Source organism: Astatotilapia calliptera, chromosome 23, assembly GCF_964374335.1.
Source record: "Astatotilapia calliptera chromosome 23, fAstCal68.1, whole genome shotgun sequence".
Taxonomy (NCBI): Eukaryota; Metazoa; Chordata; class Actinopteri; order Cichliformes; family Cichlidae; genus Astatotilapia; species Astatotilapia calliptera.
The window spans coordinates 10,270,001-10,283,151 of NC_137443.1; the positions used below are offsets into that span (position 1 = coordinate 10,270,001).

At 47.6% G+C, this 13,151-nt stretch overlaps 2 protein-coding genes across 3 annotated transcripts in view; both read right to left on the reverse strand.

Annotated features, from left to right (window-relative positions):
• The window catches only part of plppr3b (phospholipid phosphatase related 3b), a 14,573-nt gene extending 11,092 nt beyond the window's left edge, over positions 1-3,481 (reverse strand). The window contains exon 1 of the mRNA XM_026157843.2: positions 3,258-3,481. The gene's annotated coding sequence lies outside the window, so the exon portion shown is untranslated. The remainder of the gene's footprint in view (positions 1-3,257) is intronic.
• Positions 3,482-4,485: 1,004 nt separating this feature from the next.
• Positions 4,486-13,098, reverse strand: med16 (mediator complex subunit 16). 2 transcript variants are annotated; one of them, XM_026157839.2, is made up of 17 exons: positions 12,881-13,041; positions 12,293-12,329; positions 11,569-11,753; positions 11,382-11,489; positions 11,015-11,184; positions 10,614-10,895; positions 10,384-10,533; positions 10,178-10,283; positions 9,881-10,018; positions 9,209-9,423; positions 8,677-8,883; positions 7,558-7,768; positions 7,355-7,488; positions 6,969-7,161; positions 5,498-5,714; positions 4,903-4,986; positions 4,486-4,832 (listed from the first exon to the last, which is right to left on the reverse strand). In XM_026157839.2, the coding sequence occupies exons 3-17, from the start codon at positions 11,705-11,707 to the stop codon at positions 4,706-4,708; spliced, it is 2,481 nt and encodes an 826-aa protein (XP_026013624.1). In that variant the 5' UTR covers positions 11,708-11,753; positions 12,293-12,329; positions 12,881-13,041; the 3' UTR covers positions 4,486-4,705. The 2 variants fall into 2 exon arrangements, with proteins under 2 accessions (XP_026013624.1, XP_026013625.1); XM_026157840.2 differs by lacking the exon at positions 12,293-12,329 and having other exon boundaries at positions 12,881-13,098.
• Between the last annotated feature and the right edge of the window lie 53 nt (positions 13,099-13,151).

Here is a 13,151-nt window from a genome sequence, read left to right on the forward strand (position 1 = left end):
CTTAACGCGATCTTTCCGTTTTCGAGTTTTGGACATGATTTTGGAGTATATCTTTGCAGTAGCAATTGACTGCAAAGTAAAGCTCCCGGAAATGTACAACCCCACATCCGGTCTCAAACCAGGAAGTTAGCATTTTCTCGTGCACAGGGTCAATTCAGGGTCTGCAGCCTTAAAGTACGCAGCCTCAACGATCCTCAAGGACCGCATACTTAAAGACCGCTAAGGGCGGAAGTGCGAGGCTTGTGAAATGGGACTGTCTAGCCTCCATTGCGCTGCCCAGGTTGCCTAGCAACCATGATACTAACAGCTGGAAACGTTACATACAGCATTGTTTGACAGAAATGAAGGAGAAAATCTTTTTTTCATTTGTTTGTTTGTTTCTACATGAGCTTTGATCATTCTCTGTAAGATTAAGGTCAGCTATTGAACGGCGTATATTTTAAAGTAAAGGCTTTAAAACCAAGTTTGTACAAACGTCACTAATGTCACATAACTTTGCCGACATGTGGCCAACAGTAATGTTTTCATGTTCTTCGTTATTGAACATTTGCACATAAATAAGTGACATAATATTCAGTACTTACTTAAAGTTTACTCTTCGGACGATCCTCGTCCTCCGTTTTTTTCGGCAGAATTATCCACACCCACCGCCGCGCTATGCATTCTGGGATATGTTAGGTCACGAAGTCTACACCGCCACGTCCTTAAAATTCAGGGAAATGAAGGACGCATTTCAGGGCCGCATTTCGAGCAGCCTTTGAATTGGGACAGCCTTCGTCGCGTCGCGGTGACGTAATCGGCCTTGAAATGCAGCCTTTAAGGCTGCAGACCCTGAATTGGGATACAGCCCATCTCTTCTTCCATTGAACCGTTTTAAAACAAGAAGAGCCTCAAACCTGAATTCTGTCTTGATGCCAATAGGGGGCAACAACTGTCAACTTCTTTTGAGGTTTTATAGACATGTGATGTTAGCTTGTTCATCATTTTGTACATGTGACAGCGCAGGATCGCAAAGGGATCGAGATGACCCGGCTGGCATTTGACACATGTTAGCAGCAACGCCAAGGTGCAGCTTTTATTTTGAAGGTGAGCCCTATCAATTTCCTGTTTTTCCCACAGTTTTCACATCAAGTCATTAGCAAACAAACATGAAAAACTAAAGGTAACCATGACAACCAATGCAGTCACTCTGCAGTTTCTTTGCATCTGATTTTCTTTTATGTTTCCATAGCAACCACTGCTCTTACTTTCAATATGGCTGACAGTTCTTAAGCTATCCAGTTGTTCAGTCTGACGTCACTAGCCGTGTCTGAGTCTAAACTCCGCTGCAGGTCCATATATCAAACGATCACTATGGCATTACTGAGAGTTGAAAAACTGTCTAAAGTCTTTCATCTTTAATAAAATGATCAGCGTTCTGCTCTACCAGGTGTAAGAATTGAGTTTAACATCCAGGCATCCATGAAAACGGAATTTATGACATTTAACGGAGTTAGAAGTTAGCAGGGAGTTAGCTCGCTAGCTTCTATCTAAATACAATATAGCATGTCCTGACTGCGGGGTTTTAGAAACAAATTAAAACGTACAGCTCTGTTATCACTTCCAGCATAAATGAAGACAGAAAACTAAAAAGCAGTGACATTTGTAGGGTTACTGAAGTTGGGCTAGCTGGTATATGATGTGCTACGTGACCGCTAGCGACACAGCTAAGTTAGCATAATATAAACAAGCTAACTTTTTTTTCCACTCGATAAAAGTTACCGTGAGTGTTCTCGGTGGTCAGGAACAAATGTAATCGCATGGCAGGATGCTGTAAAAGGACCAAACTTCAGCCAGGAGAACAACTGAGATAATCCATCCACAATACGAGGTTAGTCATTCATATACTGCTCCATGGGCTGGGCTGTAGTTACATCCTAAGGTTTTAAAAACTGAGCTTAAATAAATGATTAGCGGTAATAAAAGCCGAGGGAGGTCAACAGTGATCACTGACTGTTTTAGGAGCTTTTTGAGATCAAATAGAAGAAAATACATAACATTAAACATGTTAACAACACAAAAGCCATATTAAACGCAGACTACTTTAGACCCGGAAGTAGGATTCGTCGCATCATCACTGAACAACCGGATAGGCATAAGACGTCCTGTGAAAACCCTCCCACCAAGTTTGCGCCTGAATGAAATGAGCTAGGTAATTTCAGTCACACTGTTTGAAAATGGAGGATTTTCTGTAGTAGGAAGCTGCACACTGATTGGCTCATGAGTTTTCAATCATAAGTCATTAGACAAGCAGATGCGCCCCATTCCCATGTCCACTTTTTTGCAACAGTGGAAACTGGACTTTAGAAAGTAGTGGGCGACATCCCGGTGTCGCTCACTGGTTTCTAAACCGGTGCCATCCACGTTCCTGGCGGTTCCCGTGACCTTTAAAGAGTTTGACCCACCAATCCTGAGCTAAAGATTCAAACACAACAACACAATGACCAGTCAGCTTAAAGACACTGACTGTCTGTCCTCCTCGTCTGCTCGCCGTTTACAGTCATTGTGAGGTCATGGACGTGACCTCGCAGACCAGCGGGAGAGCTGCGATCTGGAGGAGAGGAGGAAACTTATCCATACAAATTTCTGATGAAAGAAGCGACTGTTTCTGCCTCTGTGCTGTTGACTGCCAGCAGGGGGCAGGCAACAGCACAGCAGTCAAACTTCAAAAGAAGCTGAAGTTGACTGCTGTCGCCCCCTAGTGGCATGGTGTGGGCGGGGTTAGCGCCTCCCTTACACCTCCACCTCAGAGGTTGGAGTGATAAAATCCCATTCAGGGATCCATTCAAAAAATGAAAGGTTAATGCTTCAGCATGTGGTGCCAGAACTCTGACACACCTGAGTTTACTAGAAGAAGATCACATGACCACAGGAAGCAGCTGGACACCGGCTGCTCGGACCCTCCCCCTCACAACACAGACGCCCTCACACCTGTGTTCAGTCATTTCAGAGAACACCACTGAAAATCAGTCTGAAGACAATCAGCTGCACAAAGGAAGCTCTTCATCATCATCACCCTGACACACGTCACATTAATGCCATTTAACAGCTGACCAATCAGTATACAGAGGTCCTCCACCCACTGATGGAGCCGCGCGGACAGACAGACAGGTGGAGGTGCAGCAGGACCGGAAACTGAACAAAGCAGTCCGGATTTTGCACCTCTGCAGCAAAACACACACACACACACACACACACACACACACACACAGTATCACCTCTGAACATCCACCCGCTTTGGATCCCGTCAGCAGAACCGGAACCTTGCTACGGCTGGGTCTCAGTCCGGTTCCGGTGGGTTCCGTTTCCTGCAGAACAGCGCAGAGACGTCTGTGTGCGGGAGGAACCTGCTGCGGTGTGTGTGTGTGTGTGTCAGGGTGGGCGGGGCAGAGCGAGCTGTGAAACGTTCCTCGTGCGTGCTGCTGTCAGGTGATCGGAGCCTAAAGGGTTACACTTTGGCGCTGTTTTTAACCCTTCACGCACCTGAAACGTCACAGAGACAAAAACACGTGATTCTGCCTTTTTTTCTAATCGCCTGAAAAAGCAGCTGAATGCAGGCTGTGGCGCCCCCTGCTGGGACAGGAGGGGGGACATGCTTTTCCCCAGAGGAACCCAAGACAGTCACAGACAGGGAACACTGGGAGGGCTGAAGCTCACCTGCAGCAGGTGTTACTGGCTGAACGTTCTTCTGAAGGCTGGTGCTCTTTAGCTCATTCAGAATCATTTCCAGTTTATTAATATTAAATCCTGAATTCAGACACTGTGACCTGAACAGAGAACATTTTACAAATATCCATGTGGATGGAAGAGAGATAAGAATTTTTACCGACAGGCTTCTCTTCATCATTATATGTGATCACACACACAGAATTAAACCATTACTAAATATGTAGTTTTGTACTCAGGAAAAGGCGGTTGTCTGTGCTCAACCTAAACAGACGAGCAGGTCCACCACAGGGGGTGCTGTTTCAGAGCTGCTGTCATGATGTGAAAACTGAACTGAGTCCTCAGAGTGGTGACTACATGTTTGCATTACCTTTCACTGTGTGTGAGTGAGAGAGAGAGACTTTAAACTGTATTCTCCTATTTTTACCTGCAGCTGGAAATGAGCTGGATAAAAAAATTTTTTTAAAAAGTGACTGAAAGAATCTTTCTCTCTGGTTGATGCACCTCTACCAAGCAGAGTGATGGGCAGACGCAGGTGCTCAGTGCGTCACCTGACAGGTGGTTATGATCAGCTGAGAGAAACGGTGATCACAGGTGTCTTTAAAGTAATTTCTCCCTTAAAGACATTGTGTACACGATGAACCCACCTGACACTTCCTGCAGCATCACTTCTGTTCCCATGGAAACACCCGATGACCCATTTGTTCGTTCCATCAGCGTGATGTGACATGGATGAACCAGCGCTCTCAGGTGTTCGGACACAAAAACAGAAACACCTCGTTCAGTTTGGTTGGCTTTATTAGAAAAATGCTGTTTATGTACAAAGTGCAGCTCCAACGATCAATCGGAACTGGATTCAGTCCCTGTGCCTCACACAGAAACTGGTCTCATGAAGCCGGTTCTCAGCTGGATATTAAAGACCATTTTCAGGAACCTGATTGGTCAATAGGTTTGGGATGTGAATAAGCTCCACACCAACAGGTGATTTAGTGTCACCACTTCAGGTGAACGTGGGTGGGATCCTCCTCCACAGACCGCCACACAAACAGTTCTTAATCCAGCGCTGCTCCCATTGCTTCATGGCGTTTGTCTTGTTGGGAGAACGGAGCATTGTCACGCAGCCGCACCTGAAAGAGGCGGAGCTTAGTGATGTCATTATGAAAGTGGAACATGTGACATCGCTTCCCACGGACTCACCTGGTGCAGGCTTTGCTCTCCTCGGTAGGACAGACGCCCATGTGAACACAACGCAGGTTATCCATCCTCTGGGAGCCAGGAGTCCTGCGAGCACACACAGAAACACACAAGTTACCGTCAGCACAGTCACTGGTACCTTCTCGACTCAACCTGGTTTTGTTTGTTTTCCATTAGAATCCAGTACCAAATAATGTGTGTGGGGTTGTTCTAGGAACTCGGCTGAAAGTCCTGTGACATCATTCGCATGTGACACAAACAGAGGAAGACGTGGAGGCAATGGTGTATCTGCTGCTAGGTCTGTGGCGTTGTTCTTTGTGCAGCTGTGTTCCTCATTGCCAGGTTTCAAAAACGGCGGTATTGATTTTCATGAAGGAGACGCTCTCATGACTCATCGAGTGACGCCACTGACTAGCCAATTGGTGGCATGCAGGCTGCTGACACCTGAGATCGCTTGGAATCCTGGCCAGTGGGTACTAAATTAGTACCTAGTACCAGGTACTACCACCTAATGGAAAATCGTAAAAACCGAGCCGACCCAAGTAGGTTCTAAGTGAAACGGCAGTTATGGAAAGCTGCAGGCTGAGGTGTGCATTACCTGTTGAACACCTCCAGAGGTGTGGGCGGGGCGTTGCTGGGCAGGGACGAGGCCTTGCCAAACTGCAGCCTGAGTGGGTGCTTGCCCTGGAGCTTCACCATCACACCGTCATTGACGGGCAGCCAGTCCATGCTGGGCACCAGCAGCTGGCTCGGCAGCAGGCAGCACTCGTCGATCAGACTGTCGTCGGGGTCCTGGGGGGCGCCATCATCCCGTGCTGAGTGACAGAAAATGGGAAACTGTTTAGTAGTGGTGACAGCTGAAAACTGCTTCAGCCTCTCTTTGACCTGAGTTCAAGCTTCTCTCGTGCTGAGCTCAGCAGGACAATTGTTTTCAGGGCTCAGGTGAAGTTGATGGTGACAAAGAGCACACGCCACACGTCTGTGGTTCTGGTCATGCCTCAAACTGGGATGATAAGTTCAAAAAATCTTGTTGATTCCAGATTTGAAATCACAGAAATTGATCCTGGAGGAGATTTAAACTGTTTAATAAATTTAAACTGTTGTCAGTCTGCCCCAGGGCAGCTGTGGCTACAACTGTAGCTTGCCTCCACCAGTGTGTGAATGTGACAGTGAATGAATAGTGGAATTGTACAGCGCTTTGAGGGCCCGAAAAGCGCTATATAAATGCAATCCATTTTTATTATTATCATTATTATTAATAATACTGGATCAATGCAGTCATAAATCTATAAACTTATAAAATAGGCTAAGCTACTTTCAGCTTTATGGAGCAGGTTGGAAGTGTTGACCCCCTTTTTTCTTTTAATTTCCCACAAGGCAGGCATTTTTATTTCTCTCCTCCTCTTACTTGTATGGTCCAGATGTTCATCCAAGTCTCAGGAGCAGCAGGGAGGATTTCATATTTCAGGAATCAGTGGAGCGATCTGAGGAATCCTTCCAGAGTGACAACTGACCTGTAGCAGCAGCTAGCTGTGAGTCTGAACTCAGGATTATTTACAGTTTCCATCTTACTGTCAGTTTTACCTACAGAACACCTGTTGCCAAATGCATTGATCCGATTGGTCAGATCTGTTTATTTCCATGTGAAAAGAACCCAACAAAAACAAACAGTAAATTAATTAAGAACAATTTACATGTGGCGGTGAGTGACGGCCCGTGCCATTCTAGTCTGATCTGCTCCGAGGCTGATGGAGGCTTTCATCCAGTTCTCTCTACACTACACATGGATGATTAGATGTTTTCCTCTCTTAGCTGGATGCTTCCTTCTCCTCAAAACTGCTGATGGAACTGCATGGTGTTTGCAGTTGAGGACTTCCTGTTTCACTCACGGCTCCTTCAACAACACCTGGGATCACCTGCACACCTTTGACCTGATTCACTTTAAACAACCATGATTGAGGGAAGACTAACCCGAAACCTCAGATTAAAGCTCATAACCTTTGACTGAACGTGAGAGGACCTGAGGTCAGATAAAGTGGCCCAGTCCTGACCAGAGGTGTGTTGCTTACAGCAGAGCCACAGCTTGGTGAGCAGCCTGAACAGCAGCAGCATGCTGTCCTGGTTGTCCGACGTGGCAGTGAAGGTGGGCAAACAGCCGGGCTTCAGCAGACCCCAGATCCGGATCATCACCAGCATCTCCCTCAGCATCCCCAGAGACGCCCCGTCCCGCATGAAGCCAAACCCGGGCCGGACCATAGAGCCCTATGAGAGCAGCATACATAAACCCGGGGTCAGAGGTCATCAGCCAAACATGATGAGTTCTACTGAGTTCTGCTTCCTGGAGACGAACTGATTGATCTACATCTGCTTACAGCTTCTGTTTCATTGGAATGGTTCCGAGTCACTCCTCCTAACATGGAATAAGGTGTGTGCATCGCCACCCGACTTCACTTACCTGGTTGGGCAGGTTGGCGAGCAAGTACAGGACGAAGTCTCCCACCCACTGGATGAGCTGCTGCAGAGACTGCAGAGGAGGACCATCCAGTACAAACTCCTCCGTTTTCAGGTTGAGCATCACCTTATCGATATCTGAGGAGACATGGAGCCATCAGCCACCACCCACACATGATGGGACACCACCGCCACCTGCGGTCTCACCTGTGTCTGTGTTTTTGGCGCAGATCTCTGTCAGTCGGTCTCCAGGACTCTTGTCCGGCGTGTTGAGGACATGAGGCCTCAGCAGAGACTTGAGGGTGGAGCTGATAGCGATAAGCAGTAGCTTGGCATGGAAGTCACACGCTCGAGCCGCTGTCGCCGTGGAGAGTTTACAGAGAGAAGCCTTCACTGCCACAATGCGTGTCGCCAGAACCTGAAGCACAGAATGGCAAAGGGGAAGTGCTCGAGCCAGAAACATCAGAAACACCCCTTCCTGCGTTCTGCTGACTTTCATCATCTCACCTGTCCTGCATTTTCAAATTAATGGTAAATAATTACTGGGACATTTAATAATGCTGAAAGCAAGACTTTTTTTCTTTTTTAAACACATGTGCTGCCTGGTCCTAACCACAGGGACTACTTCCTGTAGTCTGATAAAAACCTGCTACTGTGATTCTGCCTTTGTGAAGCTGATGAGTGCTAACCGCTTCAGCCCTGTTCAGTCACTGAATCTTCCTGATTCATGAAGCAGAACATGAAGAACAAGACAGAAAACTAAACAGCAGTGACGTTTGTAGGGTTACTGAGGTTGGGCTTGTTGGTATATAATGATGTGCTACATAGTGGCTACTGGCTAGCTACACAGCTACAGTTAGCATAATATAAACAAATTAGCAGAGTGAAGCTGGAGGATGAATGCTAACTTTTTTTTCTCCACTTGATAAAAGTTAACCCGCGGCTTCCCAATGGTTAGGGACAAATGCAATCGAATGGCAGAAAAAAGATGCTGTAAACGGACCAAACTTCAGTCAGGAGAACAACTAAGATAATCCATCCACAATACGAGGTTAGTCATTTACATACTGCTGCAGGGGCTGGACTGTAGTTACATAGTAAGGTTTTAAAAACTGAGCTTTAAAATGAATAGTGGTAATAAAAACCGAGAGAGGCCGACAGTGATCACTGACTGTTTTTAGGGTCTTGTTGAGATTAAATAGAAACAAAACATGTTAAAAACACAACAGCCTTAATAAACAGAGCAGTTTGGACCCAGAAGCAGGGTTAATATGTCATCACTTAAAGACCCGGCCTTGTGGTTTTCTCCCAGCATGCTTTGCTGACCTGCTGCAGCGCCTGATTCTGCCTCATGTACTCTTCATGCAGCTTCTCCACCAGGTTGTGCACCATGCTGGGCTGCACATGCAGCAACACATCCCACCAGTCGTAACCCGTCACCATGCAGTACTCCAGCAGGAACAGCAGGTGACGCAGCGTCGTGTTCATCTCCAGCACCTGGCCCATAGAGGGCGACACACGCAGCATGTGGAGCTGACGAGAGAACAAACAAACAAACAGATTAGAATTAGATTTCTGAATGATTCAAAGCGGCAACTGTTCAGATGTCCATCGACTCGTCCTCGGCTCACTCTCTGGAGACCTTATTTGGTTGTTTTGCTTTCAAATTTCTTATCAACCCGATTGAGTTACTTCACACAGAAGTCATGTAGGTTACGGAGATGTCAGGATTCCAGAGGAAACAGTTTCTCTGCTAAATTAATCAACTGATAAGAAACCGATCGATCTGATCTCTGATTGTTAACGTGTGGCGTTTTATTGATCTGGGCTGAACCAGAACCCAGCTGTGTGTCCTCACCTTGCCGTGGTTGTCAACTCCAGCCAGAGCCAATGAGGTCCAGGAGAACTGCAGGGCCTTGAAGTGGACGGTGGGGCCGGCGGTTCTCTGGCGCTTGATGGCCGACTCATCTCCAGGGCGCTGTGCCGAGGAGGCGCCGTAGAACACGCCCATGGTGTGGAGGGAGAGGCGGTGCAGGATCTGGATGCTGCCATCATGAAACGCCAGAGCCAGACCTGAAACCACAATGAGATGAGATGGTTACAACAAAGTCCTGCCACCATCTTTAAAGGAAGCCAGATCAACCTTTAACTTCAGGGGTCAGCAGGGTGTCAGACCTGACGGTCCAGAACAAGCATCGCGGTTTAAGATTTGGTAATGGCCCAAAATAAAGTTCACCAGGTAAACGAAACACAGTGACATTACAATGAGGTCGCTGTCTGAGGCTCCTCCTACCAGTGCTGTGAGCAAACACTATGCCGTAACAGACATGCCATGCCCACAATGACTGTGATTGGCCCGTTTAGTACTCTGATTTCCTCCTACACATTTCTTCTTCTACCGCCATTTTTTCAAATCAACATGAGAACGATCACCCTGACCACAGAAACTCTGAGCTTGATGAAGGTGCTTGGCAGCACGCGTGTACACCTCCCTGAAGAACAACCAGCCATTTCCAGCTCTGAGGCTCACCGAGTCCGGGGCAGAACTTCAGTTCAGTGTTGGAGATGGAGATGGGAAGCTTGGGCAGAGCGACAGCCGACACACGCTCCAGGTCGCTGGTGGTCGTCAGGATCCGCCATTTTAGGATGGTCGGCTGCTTCTCTCCCACTGTCAGAAGAGGTCAAATAAAGAAAGTCAGGGCATTAAATACAAAAGGTCAGTGGTCATGAACACACACACACAGTCTGATTCTTAAAGCCTCTTGTCACTATGCCAACGATTAGCTGGCTGTTACATCACTTCCTGCCTGGTGCTGGGTTTTCTTACCCACAGGCGAACAGTGCTGGAAGATATTATTAACAGGAAGTCCCTCCTTCCTCAGAGACCAGCACTCCACGATGCTGCCGTTCTGATTGGACGCACACAGCAGAACCTGTAAAGCACACACTTCCTCTGAGTTCTGAAGGTCCCGGTGGTCTCGGGTTTAACGGTCACACTTGTCTTATTGATCTGACTGGTCACACTGGTCTTACTTGCTCAGAGTTCTCCCGGGTCAGGAACTTGAGGTGGGTGACAGCGGGGTACTTCTCCCTCCTCAGCGGGTCGGTGGTACAGCGCAGGAAAAGTGAGGGCAGCAGCTCAGTATCAATGCGACATTTCTCACTCACCACACTGACCACCACCTGAAAAAAACAAAGGTAAAATGTCAGGTTAGCATAAGAGGTGAGAGCCCCTTGGTAACGCCAGCATCTTTCGTCCTTACCTTGTAGAACTGCACAGGCGAGGAGCTGCTGCCATCTGTGGCAGCCACCACAATGTTCCCTCCTCCAGTGAAGGCAATATCCGCCAACGCCACGCGCCCTCTCAGCCGGCACAGGCTCTCGCTCGCTGTCAGCAGAGCGCCGCCTGGCTTCAGCAGCGACACAGTCACCAAACCACTCACCGTCACCGCCAGCCAGCCCTCCATCGGCTTACCGCCAAACAGCGTTAAGGACGGTGAAAATTTCACCCGTGAGAACTTCTCCCCGAAGTTTGTGGAGCCAGACTGAAGCAAAAGTAGAAGAGGAGGCAGGGCTTACTCAACTGGTCTCAGTGAGTGTTAAGACACAGAGCTATCACTGCAACGAGCCAGCAGGTGTGTGCACATGTGTGGGCAGCTATTACCATCTCCACGTGCAGTGCCAGCTTGACACCATTGTGCAGCCAGCTGAGAGCGATGATGGGGTCTCCATCTAGCGAGCTTGATAGGACGCTCTCCCAGCTATTTACCAGGTGATCTGACATCGACCAGCATTTGATCTGCCCGTCGCCGTCTGCAGACAGCAGCCGTGAGCCTGCAGCACGCACAAACACACACGTCACTTCCTGTCTCTCTCAGCAGAACGTGACACTGCAGCATGTACTTACATAAAGCAGGAGAACAGCAGCTTCTCCTGCTGGCACAGTCTGAACAGCTTATAGCCATCAGATTCCAGACCAATAACAGTCAATCAGCTGAGCTCATCTCCAAAACATTTAACTGAAGTCTCACCTGATTGGTCCCACTCCAGACAGGAAATGACCTCAGTGTGTCCAGAGTTGATGGAGAAAACATCCCAGGGGTGCTCAGTGTCGATGATATGGATCATGTGACTCACATCTGAAAACAGAACATCAAGTTCAGCGTGTGTTTGTGTGTTCACCTGTGTGTGTGTGTGTGTGTGTGTGTGTGTGTGTACTCTTGTCGTCGTCCTCGCTCTTCAGGTCTGTGGTGAAGGCCACGAGGTTCCTGCAGGACCAGGAGCAGACCAGCGGGATGGAAGGGCAGTGCGTGCTCTTCGGACGCTTCTCCCACTCACATACATAGGCCAGTTCCATGATTCCACCACAGAAGAAGAATCTAGATCCCAGGTGGATGTGTCACCTAAAAGACAGACTAGTCAGCTGCTCTAATCACTTAAACACGATTACTGACCTGTTTGTGTGGATAGAGCAGAGATGAACATGAGTGATCAGACCTCTGCCTTACCACTACATGTGTCAGACAGATGCATGAGCCACGGGCTCTCCAGTGCCACCTTTACCCGAAGTAGTGGAAAGTAAAACTTTCAAAGGGGACAGCACTACAGATAAGTGAAAAAGCAAAGCACAAGTAGAAGGACGAAAGAAAAGGAACATACATGCAAAGAAGAAAGCTCTTAAAACATGTGGTTGTCCACACTGGACTTTCATCAAATCAACAAAGATGCACAGAAAAGAAGGTCAGACACCAACTAGGGAGAATAAGAAGGACAAAGGGGAACAACACTGTAATCCCGTATGTAGCAGGTTTATCATAGAAGCATCCCAGTGTACTTCAGACCCAGCCACACACTCAGACACAAACTGGTTCATCTCAAACACAAACACAAACTAAACAACAGTGTATGCTGTGCAGTGCCGTGCTGCAAGGAAAGCTCAAACCTGTACACAGAAGAGGGACTCAGCTGTACATCTGCATCTAAAAGTCAAAGGTCACTCTTTTGAGGATGCCAATGTTCACATTTCGGACAGAGAGGAGTGATGGTTAGTGGAAGAAGCATCTATGTCCACTGTGAACGAACATCTTTGAACAGAGGGCGGGGTTTACAAAACCGACTATTTCCACCCAGATTCACACCTTGGCTCAGGTGTCCTCAACAGGTCACACGATGGGGTGGGGCAACATCTCACAGTGGTTTCACCATTAAACCCCACTGATGGTAATGAGCTCCACCTTCTTTCATACCTTGGTTCTGGTGTTGACTCACGTGATCACTAGTGGGTAAATGACCCAGGATCACCTCTAATGGGGATTAAACACCTGGGACCCTCCACCTTAATTTGTAGAACTGAAGAAGCCTGTTGCACGAAACGTCTTTACAAACTTAAAGCAGTTCAGCTGCTTCTTTTTCAAATTGAACATCAAACTGTTCACCCAGGCCGTGCCAAATAACACCATAGTCACAGTACTCAAAGTACTCAGTCACAACAGTGAATGAGCAGCCGCACTAGCCTCTAGCGTTAGCTCACCTGAAGGTTTTCCGCTTCTGTCACGCAGATGAGAATGAAAATTAGCCGTTTTCCTTTTCCTGTTTTTAAGGCTGTTTAATATTAACTTAAAGTAATTAAAACACCAAAACATTGAAACACCAGACTTGAGTTAAACTCAGCGCTTTTTGCTTGCTGCTGTTAAAAACAAACCGCTCTCTGTTAAAAGGATGTGGGGACCCCGTAGCTGCCTCTACAGCCGCCTGACTATAAAAACTGACGGCACCCCAAAGCTCTACTCAAACAGCGTCTA